The 19,338-nt window shown below is 41.6% G+C and overlaps 1 protein-coding gene across 1 annotated transcript in view; it reads right to left on the bottom strand.

Annotated features, from left to right (window-relative positions):
* Positions 1-19,338, bottom strand: part of ARL3 (ARF like GTPase 3) — an 87,206-nt gene that overhangs the window by 22,947 nt on the left and 44,921 nt on the right. Inside the window, exon 5 of the mRNA XM_073596144.1 lies at positions 17,724-17,909. Coding sequence (XP_073452245.1) covers positions 17,724-17,909 — 186 coding nt within the window. The remainder of the gene's footprint in view (positions 1-17,723; positions 17,910-19,338) is intronic.

Here is a 19,338-nt window from a genome sequence, read left to right as displayed (position 1 = left end):
GGCTTCTCTGAAGAGGAAGGTTTTCAGGGATCGCCTAAAAGTTTCTCTCTGGCATTTATGGCTGAGATTCTGGCTGCTTCACTGCAGTCCATGAACATTGGTGCATTAGCCCAGTGTGTTTTTGTCTTTGTTTCCGAGTGCAGCTGTACCATTACCAAAGCCTCTTATCCCTTCATACTTTAACCATGTTCCTACCCCTTTTTTTCACCCTGTGTTCCATTTATGTGCTCTCCCATCTGACATACCCAGGCCATACGGTCCACCCCTCCAGGGGCAGTGATGGCTGCTTGTTCAGGCTCTGGCGCTTGGGTAACCGTGCACCTTTGAGCCCTTTGTGCGTCAGTGGGTGGATAATGTAGCGTGCCGCACCGTCACGTGAACGGCTGCTCCTGCCCATGATGATGTAATTGGTGTCGGCGGCGTGGCGTGGGCCAATCGTGGAGTGTCATTCAGGGAATGCAACAGGTGGAGTCTCTTCACTACACCCCCCCTTCATATTATGGTCACTATATAAACCCTTCAGTCAATTATATTCTCTGCTTCACTCTGGAGAAAACAGGGAATTGTTACACCCATGACATCCAGTAGGTAAGACCCAGTGCTGGGATCTGCTGACACCTGTTCAAAGAGCATAGTATCTGTTGCAATGATGGGGTAATTTTCCCTGTGCAATACAAATGCTGGGATAATTCTCCCGATGGAATATAAATGCATACTACTTTTGATTCATTGTCCTTTTAGGTTTGGCTGCCAATTGTCTAGCCAGTTCCTGGTCATTGGGTGTATCTACCTTCAAAACATGGGATGTTTTCATGCTATCATCTGCGGCTGAACCCTGTCTCAGTATAGAGTGGCCACCCGAGATTGCTCCAGCCCCCCTTGGGGGAGGCACGTTTTGGACACGGGGGTTCATGTGGACATGGTCCATTTCCATCTTGCTTTGGCTTTATGACGCTGCTTTGGCATTGTAGTTTCCTTTTAATTACTGAGCTATGATCTCCTTTGTTGGAAACACGCGGTCAGTATTGATACTCACATCTACGTTTTGTACTTTTTCTTTGTAACTGTAAAGATGGTTAGCTTATTAAACATGTAATATTTTGAATTTCATGTGTAATTATGTCTATATTTATATCAATATTGTAGATTGTTTGTATTCATCTGGAAGTTCTTAGCCCATTTTTCCCCGAAGACCCTCACCTCATCTATTGAAACGCGTTGGATTTCCCCTGTCTCCCTGAAAGTGGATTTGGGCTTCTTCCAGCTGTCTGTCTTTTGACTGCTTTTCTCACATCATGTGTTCCGGTTTTACCAAATCTTTTGTATCATGCTATTCACTGATTGTAATAAATTTGTATTTTATTTCATACATTTTCTACTTCGAGTGTTCATGGTCCTCTAAAGTCCAACTTTCTGAGGAACCCTGTTTTTACATAAAGCAATATTATAGAAAGTAAAAGAAGGGAGTTGAGATCTGTTGAAAATTAGCTACTAGAGGGGGTTTTGGTTCTGTGCCACCCTTAACAGTCAGCCACATAGAATGCATTGTTAGAAGATGCAGTAAACTACAGCCTTGGTGTAGCACCACAAATCAGGAATCAGAGTCTGCATATGACAAAAATGGCTGCCCCCATACTGTATGTAATTACATACTATACACAATAACAGTGTTTATAAAAGAAAAAACACATTTTAAAGAAGTATTTACAGCAAGCTAATCTCTATTGTATGCTATTAAGAAAAAAAATTGCAAAGATTGTAAATTACCTTTTAGAGAAAGAATTTTTCATTATGGTTATTAAGCAAATGTACGATGTGAAGATGTTTTCTACCATTGGTATGTGACAATAATGTTAGAGTTGAAAAAAAAATCTAAACACAAAAGATGTATCTTCTAAGTGGCATGGTGGCTATGGCTTATTTTATGGCCTTGGATGTCCAACAAGAAAGCATATAAAAGTAAAAATAAATGGATGGGGTCACATTCATTTACAGTGTAGATTCTTTGTAAAATTTAGAAGATGGCTTCAAAACAATTTGGCCTGGTTATGAAAGCTTTTGTGTTTTTTGCTCACAATGCAAGCCTGAGGATGATGGAAGAGTTTTTTGTGCCCACTATTGAAACTGATCCTTTATTACATTACTGTAGACACACACAGATAATGTAAAGTTGTGCAGTTCTGCAATGACTGCTGTGACAGTATGAGATGTATTCCTCTATGGCTGGCCACAGCAGACAGGTCTCTTAGAAGTAAGGATGCATCATGAGAGATCGGCCTATTGCCACTGACACTGATTTTGTTTACTCGACTCAAGCGATATTAAATTTTAGCAACAGCAGACAATCTTTCAAGAAATGCAGACATTTTTCAATATGCCTGTGTGATCCTGGTTCCTACAGCGATGTGTAGATTCTTCTTCCAATGGAAATAAACAGATAGCAAATCGACATCTGTGAAAAATACTACTGCAACAATCCATTGAAGAACAAACAACCTATACTGCGTTAATTAAAAATGTAAAGTAAAACACTGCATATTGTAAACAAGTTCCCTTTTATTTTATTTATTTATTTTTTTTAAGTAATACTAGTTTCTACCTTTTTTCATCCTTTGGGTCATCTAAGTATCTCCTCCTCACTTTCTGACTACATACATTCACTACAGGGACAGCTGCATTACATTTCTCAAGGTGAATTAACATGTAATGAAATGATCACTTGTAGTTTCCATCGATAACCCATGATATGGGGTGACAAGGTGAAAGCACAAATGGGCCTCTTGTCACCCTACAAGAGGAAGTACCTGAACAAGAACCTTAATGGCAGGATCACTAGAGATCATTTTAATGAAAGCTGCCCATTTAAAAATTTTAAAAAACTTTTGAATTTACATTTTAACATTATTAAAGTGTTAAAACTTATGAGATTTTAGGGATTGGGTTTACATGAATTTTGTGCTCAGTCTATAGGCTAGCGGTGACACAGTGAATAAGATAAAGCCATGTTCACTTCAGCAAGCCAATCACACTAGCATTCTTTTTATTTTATTTTTTTATTTACCTTGCACATTAATGGGTTTTTCAAGAACACACAGGTTCACCTTAATTAGCAGCATTTACTTTGCATAGAGACTAGCCTCTACTACTTTATTAAATCAAGCCTATTGTCTTGAAATCAGCAAATATGGTTTCACAATTCCTTACAAATTGGGTAGAGGCCCCCTGCACAGTCCAGAACCAGACAGACATTCTAAATTATTTTACCCTTTCCCAACATCATGCAGCAGAATGAGGGAAGCCCTACTGCATCATGACCCTAATTTTGTTTCTTGTTTTAGACATTCTATAGAGGAAGCATGGCCACACAGGATCATTTTTGCTTACATTTACACTTCGATGTCCTCTTAGATTAAGTGTTTAAAAGAAAATCACAATGGTTTGGGGTTGATTTGCAGTTCTTTCTGTGTAAACTGCTGTAATATGGCTTTGTTTAGATTTTTTTACTATAGATAATCCTTCTTGCAAAAAAACAGATACAGAACAAATGATTTCTAGAGTGCCAAGGGTTAACCAAAGAGACAGCTCAGCACTAATGCACCTTTGTGTGCAAATTCCAGCACTAATGAAACCTATAATTAGTCTTAGTCAGGCCATAGATGATGCAAGTTTCTTTCCTACAACCATGGTTTGCAGGAAAGAAGCTCTTGATTCCCCCATCAACACTGGCTCCCGCGCAGCCAATGTGTTCTCCCGGTGGAAGAGGGCATGGGAAGCTGTCCCTGCTGGGAGAACACGCTGCGTATTGCTAGCGGCTATAGCTCCTGGCAATAATCACATATAAAAATCCGACCTGTTGGTTGTATCAAAGTCGATCGTTGGGTCCACTTGGGTACAATCAGTCTGCCCATAGATAGTTGGAATCTCGGCCGGTCACTGCTGAACCAGTGGAGATTCAAACCATCTATGGTCGGCTTTAAATTAAAGAAACAAAAAGGAACAGTCTGGAAAACCTCAAGAGAAGCCTGAACCTCCACCTGCAAGAAAATCAAATTATAAATCGTGTCATAAAAAAAAAAAAAAAAAAAAAAAAAAATGAATAAAAAATATTATATATATATATATATATATATATATATATATATATATATATATATATATATATATATATATATATATATATATATATATTTTACACACACACACACATATATACATACATATATAAACACACACACACACACTTTTCTAGTTCTGACCTTGATAAAACTTTGTTTAAAACACCTATAAATTCTCTTTGCCTTCAGCAGATTAAAAAAAGCTTCATCTATTCCAAGAAAAGACATAACAAGCCTTGCTGCTATTGTCTTGATAGCTCCAAGACCCCCTACAAATAATTACTAGCTACAATTGGTTAATGCATGGCCGCAACGTGTTAGCAAGTACCTTTTTAAAGTAAAACAGTTTGCAATAAGCAAATATCTGCTAAGGATGGTCAGATGGCTGCAAGTGATGGGCCTCAGGGCTGATTCCCCAGATATCCTTATTACAGCAACAATCAGCACTGCTGCATCTTCCAGCTGCCCACTGGGGCCAATAAGAGGTCTGTAGTCATAGCTGGAATAGAGAGCGCAGCACAGTCTCTATTATAATATTGCTACTTTAAACAGAGGACGCTTATGAAAAATGCATAGTGCCAGAGAGCAGTGATTAAAATGCCGAGCTGTATATATTTTTCATCACAACCCTTTATCAATATGGTAAACCTATTTGGAGCTCAAAGACAGACTGTGTGTGAAAACGGGAAGGGGGAGATGGGGGGAGGCTGGGGGGAGAAAGGGAGGGGGAGAGACACGCAGAGACAGCTGTGGAGCCAGCTAAAGTCAGAGGCAGTTCAAAGAACAGAATGAAGGGACGGGGATCACAAATGTGAAAACTGGATCTGCTGGATGAGAGAGGGTGAAGGGGATGAGGACAATATATACAGACAAGTACATATATTCACCAAGACTGTATTAGAAATATAAGCATATAAAAAGAGGGAGGAGGCAGGATATCTTCAGAGGGACACTGGGAAAAAAAAATTACATCCTTGAGGCTGAGAAGAGTCAGAAAAACAGGAAACTGCAGTAAGACAGTGACACACAGATCACCAGAGCCCAGAGGGGATACTAGAATGCCAGATGCTGGGAAGGCTACAGAGAAGGGGGAAGCTGAAGAGAAGAGAGCACAATGAGGCTAAAGAGGAGATGGCCAATATCATAGTCATGATATGGCCATCAAGTTTTCCGGTGTAAAGTCAAGCTTAGATTGACACAATAAGCATTTATGGTTAGCCATCAATAGAAACAGTTTCTTTTAATCTGCAATAAATAAAACATTTGTTTGGACCAATAGACCCAACCAAATACAGTATGTGGTTGCAGGAAGGGAAATGCAAACGGGTGATATGCCAAAAAAACAATAGCTCAGATTCCAGATACATAGGTCTGTTCTAAATGCAAACGCATTTGTTTTAACTGAAAACTGTATGATTTAGGGTGATCACAATTTGTAATTTGATCTCATTGAAATTTTGATTAAAACTATCCCACTTGACTCCTTCTCTATCAGCATGTACTCTGAACAGACACATTAAAGCCTAGTACACACAGGCCGAATGTTGGGCGTCATCGGCCGGTTTAATAGAAACCAGCTGACATTCGGTCCATGTGTACGGCCATTTGGCTGGCTTCTGTCGATGGAGCATGACCGAAAAAGCTCTGATGACCGGCTCTTGTTCAGCGCTCTCAGCCATTGTGACCGAAGTGTTCGGGCGGGGGGGGGGGTGTCCCTTTTAAGGACACAATAGCACAACAGGGGAGATCGCTGTACTAACGACGGATTGTTAGTACAGAGGCTTCAACCTGAGCTGTCAGTTTTTTTTTTTTTCTTTTCAGTTGGGTTGAAAAAAAACCAAAAAACTATTAGTGTGTGCGAGGCTTAAGTCCCCTTTTCCACTAGCAGCCATCCCTTCTGATCAGCAGGAAATCTGTAAATAGATCTCCTGCCAACTCGGGGAAGAATGGAATGGATGTTACCCATGTCCATTCAGTTTTTTCCTCCATCTTGCGATAGAGGAAGAACAGAGCTTAATGGACCTGTGTGAGGTCTGTGGGCAAATGGATGTAAACTGACTTGCGTCCATTTACATATTTTTATCTCCAATCCATCTACCTTTGAATCTGAAATTAATGGAAAAGGACACAAACCTTTTCCATTTAATTCTAACCTAGACTGACTCAGAGGTAATCGGATGCATGTCTGTTTACATCAGCCTGCCCACAGACTAAGATTCCATTCAGATGTCGATGGCTGTGTGAGAGGTACCTATCCATGCAACTGCACAGGACCCAAATGAGAATAGTAGTACTGGAGAGTTCCATCAAGGGCCTGGGTTATTAAGCAAAGAGGAACGTCACACTGTAAAGTCTCGGGCAGCAGAAGACATATCTGCTCAGTGGGTACGTTGGCCGCATCATTGTCAAAAGAGGAGCAATGGTGTCACAGAATGCTTAGATGCTACAGTTAAGCAGTAAGTAGGGAGATGTATCGTGAAGTGACAGCCAGGGGCAGCTGCTCCTAGGACGATCTAGCCACTGCACTTGGGTTTGCTAGAGACCATCTGGTGGGTTGGTTGGACATTGAGCAGGTCGTTTCCTGGATGGAAAATGCTCACGAGTGGGGTAAACAATATAATTTATGGCTGAACATATGTGGTCACCTGACTATCACACCTACACTGTGGTCAAAATTATGCGTACACCACTTTAAAATATATATGTGTTCAGGTGTCTCTAGTGAAGGATAATGTTAATTGCTATAACATACAAATGTATTTTGAAGATAACAGTGTGCTTCTAACCTTTCAGCAAAAGCAAGAGGAAGACCATTTTATGTTCCAATGTAACTGTGCCCTTGTGCACAAAGCCAGCTTGGTATAGACATGATCTGACAGATTTGGTGAGGAGGAACTCAAGTAGCCTGCATAGATTCTGGACCTCAACTCTACCGAACACCTTTGTGATTAGCCAGAACACAGGCTGTGAGCCAGTTCTTCCAGTCCAACTTCAGTACCTAACTCCACAAAGGTTTTTTTTTTGGCTGAATGTGCACGAATTTCCATAGACATAATTCAGGATCGTGTAGAGGCAGTCATATCGGCAAGGACTGGAAGGAACTTCATTATTAATGCCCTTGGTTTTGGAATGGGATGTTCAACATGTTTATAAGCTAGGGATGCGCCGATACCAGTTTTTTAAGGCCGAGTACCGATACTTTTTCTCAAGTACTCGCCGATACCAATTGCTGATACCTATTTTTAGTGTCCGGTCGTCATGTTTCAGACTGGGTTCACATATGTGCAGGGCTGGTTTCAGTGCGATTTTCATTCAGCAGTTCAGGTACGAATTTTAAAAAGTGTATGATACTGGAAATCGCACTGAAAACCATACCAGACTCTTTTTAAACCACACTGTGGACGGCCCGCACATATGTGAACCGGCTCCATAGAAAGCCGATTTGGTTCACACGTCATGCAAATTGGATGCGGTTAAAAATACATCCAGTTCGAATATAAATGACTTGGGGCTGAAGGTATCGGTTTTAGTATCAGAGCAGTTGCATGAGTACAAGTATTTGTGTAAATGCTTAGTATCGGCACCGATAACAGGTATTGGTGCAACGCTATCATAAGCTAAATTTGGTAAGATGGTCAAGTGTCGATAAACATACTGGTCCTCTGCAGTCTGTGTGCTATTCTATATACTACCAAATTTACCCTCAGGCCGGATACACACATTTGCGGCCGCAGGTTCGTGCTCAGTGTCTGGTGTGTTCCTGTACACGGGTTCAGGTGCGATTCAGGTCCGAATTTTAGCCTGAATTCGCACCTGAACCGGACCCCTTTTTCAATCCGGACTGTGGCCGCCCCATGTGTGAGCCCAGTCAATGGAGCCGGTCACACTTGCCTGTCATGCAAATTGGATGTGGGGAAACGCGCATCCAATTCGCATATGTGTGAGCCCAGCCTTAGACCCATTTCAAGATCACCAAGCAATACATCCTGCGATAAGGTACAAGGGAAACCATCTTCATAAAAGTCAAAGCTGGATTTCGAGATTTGATATAAAGAAAAAAGTTCCCCAGGACCAAATAAGAATGGCATCAATATTCTAAAAGTGCAGGAAGGTTGGCTGGATCTATTTTATTGCAGCACAGTTACAACATTTATCTGGTTGGGACTGAGACATTCTCTAGCTCCTCCTTTTGACCATTCATCTTTTATCTTCATTGCTGACACAAACTCTGTGCTCTTGAAATGCTTGTTCATAGAGTAGTGGGGGGCTCACCATTTTACTAATGGGCAAAGTGTAAGACACTGTCAAAAACTTCTAGGAATCTTATCCTTTAATAAGGTTAACTCTGACTATTTGATTAATAACTCATATTTGGGGCAATAATCTGTTTCTGGATATTTCTAGACTTGAGGTTTCCAGAGTTGGGAGAGGGTCGGAGTTTGCACCCTGGCACGTCTGTCTGAAACGGTTCTTTAAAGTCCTATGCACAACTGCAGAATTTGCCCTTCACCCTAACTGGTTCTATCAATTTCTTCAGTTGACACATGCTATATAGACTCAGTTGAATTTGACTTTGGTCTCCTTTTCCCCTATGCCCATAATCAATAACATTGTATGAACATCCTGCACTAAAGGGCCGATTTCAAATACATACCTTATGCTTTTGGACTGTTTTTTCTTATGAAATTCCCTCTAGTCTGTAAAGTATGTGGGAGAGGGATGTAGGTCCCATTTCAGGTGATATCTGGGAGATGTCTTGCAGTCCCTTCAACATGTCTTTCTTTCTCTCATAGATTGACACAGATATTTATCTTGCATAGGGTGTACAGAACCCCTACATTTTTACATACTTTTGGTGTAAGGGACAAGCCCTGTTGCTAGAGGTGTGTACAGCTCTCCGGCTCCCTTATCAATCTTTTGTGGCAATGCCCCAAGTTAAGGAAGCATTGGGCTGGGGTTGTTGCCAGGAGAACCCCTCGCATGCCTGCTAGGCTATGTTGATTCATCCCCAATGGACCCAATTTAGTGATTATTGTTTCTGGAGCTTTACTTGTTGCTTATAAGCTGATCATACTTAAATGGACCTTGCCTTGCCCATCTACCCTCTCTGAATGGATAATACAACAACTTTATGGTCCGAATGGATACAATATGTAGCCTACCCTTTCCTATGTCTCGATGTACCATATTATGTGTGTGTTAGACATGCATTTTCCATCTTGTTATGTCCGATTCCAAAAATGCACCAGAGCTTAGGTCTAAGGTACTTCATACTCTTAATTCTACTTTCCTCCTTTATTGTTATGGTCGCTCCTTCTTTTGTATTTTCCAGCGTTGAGCTGCGTTTTGTTTCTGTGTTCTTATGTAAATGAAAAAAAAATTCCTAAATAAAATTTGATTTAAAGGGTAAACTATTAATTTTTTTTTTTTTTTTAAATAGATAGACACAGTTTGACATATCAGATGCCAAATGTACTGTGCCGATCTGTATAGGTACCAAAATAAATGGTTAACCACATAATAAGCTCAAGCTGCATTTTCACTCCTAACACTGAAATAGATCAGCACAGTATTCTTGACATCAGATACATATTATTTTAGGTTTAGGCACACAACTGTGATCCGCGAAGGCAGGACAGCACAATATTACATTTTGTAAATAGTATCCTTACCTGTCTTTTTTTTTTGTCTGTAAAAGGCACTGCATGATCCATTATGCTAATGTGTAATACTGAATTTGTGATTGGTTTCATAGGTCTTCACCTGTCTAGTGTTAACTACAACAAGCAAAATCTGAATATTTCTTATTAGCTGGATTATTGGATACTGCAAGGGCCTGTCCAAGTATTGCAGTACAAAAGAGGTCATAATTATTATTGAACACCTTTGTCTGCAGACAGTTAATTAAAGTCGTACTAAAAACAGGTTTTCTTCGGTGTTCAGCTCCCCCCATATACTTGACCCTGATCTAGCACTGTGCCCGAGAGCAGCGGCTATGTCTCCCTCCTCTCTGGACAGAGGCAGCAGTGGGAGCCATTGGCTCCTGCTGCTGACAATCACAGCCAGTGAAGAGGGAGCAGGGGGCAGGGCAGGGCTTAGACACATTGTGCATCAATGGACACACACAGAGCCCAGCTCAGGATTGAGCTTGCACTCAGAAGGGGGAGGACCCAGAAACGCCGGCGGGGGAGAATCAGGGTTGTTCTGTGCAAAACAACTATGACATGTTTGTTTAAAAAAATAAATAAATACATTTACAATCCACTTTAATCACCTGCCAGTAACATAGCAGGTGCAACGTGGGTGACAATTAGTAGGCGGTCTTTAAAATCAAGCTCCCTCCACCTAGATCAGTCTGGTATAAGATTCAAATGGTGCCATTCCAGATCACGTAATCCCCTTGACAATCAATCAAGGAGAACACTTAAATATCTTGTATAGGAAACAAACTGCCTTGTTGTCTACAGCCCCAAATTTCCATCTAAACCCCCCCCCCCCCCCCCCCAGCATTTACAGCTACTGAGACAGGAGAAGAAACGGATTCCTGGATTGGGTGACGAGTTCATGTCGGTAGGTCCATGCTTGGCCAGGGCCACTGCTATTCTCCCCAATTAGCCGATTCTCTGTTCTTTTCCCCAAGCTCTCCAGCAAGATAAGCCCACCTTGCAAGTTTATTGCATACAAAACATCCCCTGGTGTGTACAGGCAGATTTATGCCAGTGTATTTAATACCAGCTCTTTGCTGGCATTGCTGAGTAACAGCCCCACGCCAACAGGAGGAGGGTTGCTGATCAGTTCCATTACTGAGTGCTGATTACCAAGTGTAGTAGGTCTGACTCTGGTGTCATATTTAGAGACCCTAAATAAGTTCAGGAACAGGAGAGTAGGGTTAAGGTAGCCCATAGATGACTCTATTTTTCTTTCCTTCCACCACGCTCAATTCTCCCATCAACACAGTCAATGTTGATGGGGTAAACCCTCCCCCAGCGCTGTGGGGGGGGGGGGGGGGGGATTGGGTAGGTACAATCAGCCTGCCCTTACATGGATCTAATCTCAGCTGGTCCCTGCTGAACTGGCCAAACTTTGATCCATGTATGGCTGGTTTGAGACTAGGAAAATGGAGATCGTTTGTACATTGTCTATTATTATTATACAGGATTTAAATAGCGCCTACCATTTGCGCAGTGCTTTACAACATGAAATGCATGCTCAGCCAAATATAAACTTTAACTCTATAGAGAGGGTGGGGGGCTGGAAGAGAGAGAGGTAAGCTCTGAAAGCTCTGGGATTGAAACCATCTGCCCTCATGCGCATTATAACATGAGGGCAGACAGTACAGTTTCAATGCAGGAGGAATCAGAGGGCCCTGCTCGTTAGACCTTACAATCTAGAAGGGAGGGTCAAGTGAAACAAAAAGTTAATAACTGTGGGGGATGAGCTGATGGAGAAAATAGACATACAGTTCTTAGGTGTGGGTAGGATAGGCTTCTCTGAAGAGGAGGGTTTTCAGGGATCGTCTAAAAGCTAATAGCATAAGAGATATGAGATTGGACAGATTGGGGTAACGAGTTCCATAGGACTGGAGAGGCTTTGGAAAAGTCCTGGAGGCGAGCATGGGAGGAGGTGACGAGGGAGCTAGAGAGCAGGAAGCCTTGAGAGGAAGGAAGAGAAGGATTAGGTTGGTATTTTGAAACTAGGCTAGCGATGTAGCTGGGGGCTAAGTTGTGGATGGCTTTGTAAATAGTTGTCAGTAATTTGAATTTATTTAATTGGGTGAGCGGAAGCCAGTAGAGGGATTGACAGAGAGGTGTAGAAGATACTGAGTGGTTGGTAAGGTGGATGAGTCTGGCAGCAGCATTCATGATGGATTGAAGAGGGGATAGACTATGTAGAAGTAAGCCAGTGAGAAAGGAGTTGCAGTAGTCGAGGCGAGAGATAATAAGGGAGTTAATTAAAAGCTTTGTTGTGTCATTGGTTAGAAAGGGGAGTATTTTGGAGATGTGTCTACATGTCTATTTCTAAAACTTCAATTGGGCTTTAAAAGGTGGGATCAGGTCTACTGTTCTATAAACATGAATGTCTCCCAATAAACCAGCCATATTATTTATTTGGCACTTTCAGACAACACGAGTCGATTGTCGTGGATTGATGGAGCAGGTTAAGAAGAGTTCTCTGATCACTAGTGTCCTCCTACAGATAGATGGTTTAAATCCCAGAGGTTTCATGTTACCTCTCTCTCTTCCAGTCCCCTACCCTCTCTATAGAGCTAAAGTTTATATTTGGCTGAGCATGCATTTCTCGGTCACAGTCTGTGCTGTATTTTGCCTAAGGCTGGGTTCACATCTAAGCCGCATGCGACTCACAGCAGGAGTCCACTGCGTCTCCCTTCATCGTTTCAGATCCGATTTAAGCCTGAATTTTTAGCTGAATTCAAACCTGAAAATGGACCAAAAGACGTACAGTACACAGTGCAAATTCGCCCTGGAGCTGCAGCAGAGATATGTGAACCGGCTCCATATAGAGCTGGTCACAATCTCCTGCTATTGCGAATTGGATGCGGAGAACCCGCATCCAATTCACACTAGTGTCAACCCAGCCTGAGGGTTTGAGCTGACCAACCTCTTTTAAATATTTGAATGGTTTTTAAGCAGCCAGATGAGGTTAAAGATGAATGTAGTAATATAGAATTAATAGGTTTGTAATAGTTTAATTAATTTGGTACTTAATATAGAGTTAGTTTTTTTTTTTTTTTTCGTTGATTGATGTTGCTCCCTTTAAATAGATTAACTAAAGATTTTTATTTGCACTGATTTTCATTGGCTATTTGTTTACATTAACTCTGTGGAACAATAGGATTTTTATAACAGCTTACCTGTAAAATCCTTTTCTTTGAAGTACATCACTGGACACAGAGCCATAGTAGTTAATATGTGGGTTATAGGCCACCTTCAGGTGATGGACACTGGCACACCCTAAGACAGGAAGTCCACTCCCTATATAACCCCTCCCACTACTGGGAGTACCTCAGTTTTTGTAGCAAAGCAATACACGTGTATACCAGAAAGAAGGGAGGGACCTCTGTGTCCCATTATGTACTTCAAAAAAAAGGATTTTACAGGTAAGCTGTTATAAAAATCTTAGTTTCTTATCGTACATCCCAGGACACAGAGCCATGCCATAGTAGTTACTATGTGGGATGTCCCATAGCAATGCCAACTGAAGGGAGGGAGACACAACAAAAGTAGGGCACCATGAGACCAAAGGACTTATACTGCTGCCTGCAGCACACTGCGCCCAAAGGCGATATCCTCATGACCTTTTACATCTACTTGATAGACTCTGGTAAATGTATGGACTGAAGACCAAGTTGCGGCCTTGCAGATTTGAGCCATGGAGGCTTGGTGATGCACTGCCCAGGAAGTACTAACAGCCCTGGTGGAGTGTGCTTTAATATGAAAAGGTGGAACTTTCCTCTTTAAACCATAAGCTTGAACAATCACTTGTCTAATCCATTTAGAAATAGTAGATTTTGATGCTGCCTGTCCTCTTTTAGGACCTTCAGGCAACACAAACAAAACATCAGTTTTTCGAATCTGAGCAGTCGCCTTCAAATAGATTTGGACGGCTCTCACCACATCAAGAGAATGTAGTGACTTTTCTTCTGCAGAACGGGGTTCTGGGAAAAATGAAGGTAGAACAATGTCCTAGTTCAAATGAAAACCTGACACTACCTTCGGTAGAACATTAGGATGAGGACACAATACAACCTTATCCTTGTGAATAATTAAATATTGCTCTTTACAAGAAAGAGCAGCCAACTCTGATACCCTTCTTGTAGAAGATATGGCTACCAGAAAAACTAGTTTTCTTGTTAAAAGGACCAAGGGAATATGTTGTATCGGCTCAAAAGTCTGTTTCTGTAATGCCGACAGGACTAAATTCAAGTCCCAAGGGTTCAGGGGTGACCTAACCGGAGGATTAAGCCGCGTTACCCCCTGAATAAAGCTACGAACCAAAGAGTGTGAAGCAAGTGGTCGCTGAAATAATACCGATAAGGCCAAAACCAGGCCCTTGATAGTACTCAAGGCCAGCTTTATTTCTAATCCCATCTGTAGAAGGTCATGGATTTTACCTATGACATACTTTCTGGGGTGCCAACCCCTGGATTCACACCAGGAGACATATGCCTTCCAGACTCTATAATATTTGACTCTGAAGGCCGGGTTCCTTGCATTAACCAGAGTAGACACCACTGAACCCGACAGCCCACGCTTCTTCAGAATGTACGTCTCAATAGCCAAACCGTTAAATTTAGCGTTTGTAAAGTAGGATGGAATACCAGACCTTGCGAGAGAAGGTCTGGCCGTGGCGGTAGGGTCCATGGGTCCCCTACCGCCAGCTTAACGATCTCTGCATACCAAGATCTCCTGGGCCACAAGAATCACCGACTTCCCTTCCTACATGATCCTGCGAAGAAGTCGTGGACGCAGGCAGAATAGGAGGGAATGCCTAAATCGGTGAGATCTGATTCCACGGGAATAGCAAGGCATGCTAGCGGATCCTTTGTTCTTGACACAAAGTTGTCGATTTCTTTGTTGAACCTGCATGCAAACAGATCTATGTCTGGGATCCCCCATCTTTGACATACTGACAGGAAGATATCAGGGTGAAGGAACCATTCTCCCGGGAACAACTGCTGGTGACTGAATAGTCCGCCTGCCAATTTTCTATTCCTAGAATGAAGACTGCCAATAGGCAAAGTACATGGTTTTCTACCCAAGATAGAATATGATTCACCTCTCTCTGGGCCGCACAACTTCTTGTGCTCCCTTGGTGATTGATATAGGCCATTGCTGTGGCACTATCGGATTGAATCCTGGCAGGACAATTCCGTAAACTGAACGTTCAGGCCCTCAGGACCAAGTGCTCTGCCCGAATTTCTAGAATGTTAATGGGCAAGGCCATTTCTCTTGGACAGTTGCCTCCAGGACTGCTCTCCAACCCAAAAAAAGGTTGGCATATGTTGTTACCACTTCCTAGGTAACTGAAGGAAGGATTTTCCCCTTTGCAGATTCTCGGTTATTAACGATAAACTGAGGCTCTGGGGTACCTTTGGAGTCAGACACATTGGGAAATCTAGAGCTTGAACCCTTTTGTCCCAAGCCAATAGGATACGGTTTTGCAGCAGTCTCGAATGAAACTGAGCATAAGGAACAGCCTCGAATGAAGCCACCATCTTTCCCAACAACCTCATGCAAAGCTGAATAGAAGAATTCATCTTGCTTCGACCACCTGAATCAGTTCCTTAATGGCGCTGATCTTTGCCTGGGGCAAGAATACCCTTTTCTGGGTGTATCTATGATCAGACCCAAATATTTTAGTGTTCTTCATGGTTTTAAAGGAAGATTTCTTCTAGGTTGAGAATCCAACCTAGGTATTCCAGGTAGTTGAATGTGGTGACCATACTTTGGTCTAAGCGGGCTACTGACTGGTCTATCAAGAACAGATCATCTAGGTAAACGATAATCGTTATACCTTGGGCCCTGAATCTGGCGAGAGGAGGGGCCAGAACCTTCGTAAACACTAGCACCTAGGCATTTACTTCAAACATCAACTTCTGCTAACTCTGAACCCACATACTAACAAAACCCCCAGGACCCTGGAGCATGTCCCTTCATATAAATCACATTCCCATATTACCTCCCTCACATTTCTCCTAACCTCTGGAGATATATACCCAAACCCTGGGCCTCAATCATTTGACTGTGGCCAACATACCCATCACCCCATGCCCTCTGGCAGCAGCTGCAAACCACACAATTTTATTTGTTTCTTTTCTTCCCAAAACCAGCCCCTCCTTCTCATGTGGCCTTTGGAATGCCCACTATGTCTATAACAAACTCATCTCTGTCCATGACCTTATTATCACCAAGTCCTTTAATCTACTTGCTGTTACTGAAACCTGGCTTCAAGAATCGGACTTTGCTGCTCCTGCTTCTTTCTTCCATGGTGGTCTTCTCTGGACTCCATCTCCCAGACCCAGTCATTTAGAAAAAAATATGACCTTAGAAAGTGAAATTCTAGGCTATAACTATATAATCTTAAAGTGTTTCGGATGGTAGTTGGTATAGGTGTTCCAAGAAGAGGAGGCTGGAGCAGATTTAAGTGTAGATAGTTAGAGCCTGGAGTTTCACTTTAATATCACTCTTTGCTTTAAGATTTCTGAAAACTTCACAACACCCTGCCTAAGTACTCATCCTAAGAGTCCTCAGTCCTGATACAAGCAGTGAACTTGCTCTTGGAAGGAGTTATAAATATAAAAATGCCTTCAAGGGTGGGTGCCCAGTCTGGAGGAATGCGAGTTCCTAGCAGACTGTATTTGCATGCACATTTCCCCAGGTAAAGCCCACAAGTGATGCTGTAGACTTGCTTCTAATGCACACTGTAAGAAGCACACCGTGTGCAGTGAAATCAGAGGAAGTAATTACAGTATAGGAACAATATGAGTCAAACAGACATTTAAATACAAAGTCTGAAATACAAATATCAGGAGAGTGTTAAAGCCAAAATGCATTTATACCTTTTTCCCTTTGTCCCAACCTAACCCACCTTCCCCTCTTCCAAAGACGCATATTTATAACAATCCAATCACAGGGTTGTGGCTGCCGGAATCTGTTTGCATCCAGCGCCAAATGTCTCATTCTTCTGATTGCACCTGTGCACTACAGCCCCATATACTTCTATAGGCTTGTGTCCCAAAACTGGTGAGAAAGGGAGATATTTGTGTAGAAGTCTATGGGGCTGTAATGAGCAAGCGCTGTCAGGAGAATGAGAATTGCGGCACTAGATGTAAACACCCACCAGAGACCACAGCTGTCAAACTGAGAGGAAGGAATATGGGGATCAATCTAGGTCACTTAAGATGTACCTTTATATTTTAACCGGCAAATGCTTTGTAATTCATCCAGTCTTGTGACATTTACACCTCTGGCACACTGCATTTCCAGAGTGTCGACCAGAATAAGATACAAGGTAAGCAATACAACCTGGTTCAGGACCTTCCCCTAATTTGTAGTTGGACAATAGAGGAGCAGCAGCACATTGATGAGATCATCCCTCTGCTTGCTCTGTTATCTCCTCCTGTTAGCTTCCATGACTGCTGATTAAACCAAGTGTTTTGTTTTTTGTTTTTGTTTTTTTTACCTGTAGTTAAGTTTTAAAGCCAATTTACAAATCATGACCAGTTAAGACAAATCTCAAATATTTTGCTAGGCAAGCATGTAAATTTGTCCAGTGCAGTTTTATGCAACATGGACAAATACATATTTATCTAATGTATGCTAATCAGACGTTTCCAGTTTGGAGGCATTTGTTACCTTTGTCCAGGAATGCCTGACAAAAACCGTCACACTTCCCAGCGGAATATGTATCTCCACTGCCAACAAGACTCAAAGTTAGACACTAGCTAGAATTTTCATTTAGCCACAGTGGTTACCAGACTCCTGGGATTTGTATAGTTTACAAACACACACTTCCATTTCAGATGAGGGGGGACATCATTAGACCTGCACTCACTAGATACCAATTCATCAAAGCTATCACACGTACTTGTACTCCTTCTCCTGTGAGTGCTGAACACGACTGAATCTGCCAGACTCTGTCCCGAATTGTGTGCAGGTTTAGACCTTCAGCAATTTCTGAGGCGGGTGCAGCTGTCAGTAAATCCTGTTTGTTAGCAAAGATCAGCACAGGGACTCCACTAAGCTTCTCCTCGTCCAATAGTTCAGCCAGTTCCTTAAAAAAAAAAAAAAGTAGATACAATGGATATCAGGAGTAAGTGATTGTAAACTAAATAAATAAACTTAATTGCGCTAGCAGTGAAAAAATTGGAAAGTGCTTAGGAGACACAATGTGTATGTGAATCCCACCCAAAATAACAATAAGTGTATAGAATCCTTATTCAGAAATACAAAAAATATGTGTTAAAAAGTCAGTAATCATAGACCGAAAACACTTATAATCAGTCCATAATAAAATGAATTGTATTGGATAAAAAGAAAAAAGAAAAAAGTCCGCTTAATATGTTTCATCACCAAGCATTAAGGACTGATGAGCCGAAGTACTTCTTATCAGATGTACATTGATTGCAGAAAGAAGAGTAATAGGTGTGCGCTTACCCCAAATGTTGGACCTCCACTGTGGCAAGGTCTTATGGGCTTGCAGATTTCACCCTCTGCGGGGACAAGATGTTGATCTCCAGGTCTTGGCAGCGTATACCGCCGACTTCCGTGTGGTCTGGATAGCCCAACTGCTCCAACATCAGAGGGGGGACTCAGGAATGGAAGAGCCTCTCTAATTTCTTTCATGGTGCCTATCCATGGCAGCATACACACAATCCATGTAAGACCTTGCCACAGTGGAGGTCCAACATTTGGGGTAAGCGCACACCTATTACTCTTCTTTCTGCAATCAATGTACATCTGATAAGAAGTACTTCGGCTCATCAGTCCTTAATGCTTGGTGATGAAACATATTAAGCGGACTTTTTTCTTTTTATCCAATACAATTCATTTTATTATGGACTGATTATAAGTGTTTTCGGTCTATGATTACTGACTTTTTAACACATATTTTTTGTATTTCTGAATAAGGATTCTATACACTTATTGTTATTTTGGGTGGGATTCACATACACATTGTGTCTCCTAAGCACTTTCCAATTTTTTCACTGCTAGCGCAATTAAGTTTATTTATATGTTTACTACTTCATAGATATTTGGAGTTTTATTTGCAGCTGCACTTTTTGTACATATATATTTTCCTATTACGTATTGCTCATTAGCGCAAGTTGATTCCACCATTTTCTTGATTGCAAACTAAAAACTTTGAACATGGATTATTAAATCATAATGTTATACCTCCTTTCCTGTGTTGAGATTTAATTATACATACAGTGATGTGAAAATTTTTTTTTTTTGCATAGTTGACACACTTAAGCTCATCAAAAATTGTAATATTACACAAAGATAACCAGAGCAAATACAAAAAAGTAATTGCCCCCTAAATCTACTAACTGGTTGTGCCACTCTTGATGGCAACAACTGCAATCAAGCACTTGCGATAATTGGCAAGGAGTCTTTCACATCACTGTGGAGGAATTTTGACCCACTCTTCTTAGCAGAATGGTTTTAATTCATCCACATTGGAGGGTTTGTGGGCATGA

Source organism: Aquarana catesbeiana, linkage group LG08 (genome assembly GCF_042186555.1).
Source record: "Aquarana catesbeiana isolate 2022-GZ linkage group LG08, ASM4218655v1, whole genome shotgun sequence".
Lineage (NCBI taxonomy): Eukaryota > Metazoa > Chordata > Amphibia > Anura > Ranidae > Aquarana > Aquarana catesbeiana.
The sequence above is the reverse complement of the archived record's forward strand: the minus strand, read 5'-3'. Positions and strand labels throughout refer to the sequence as shown.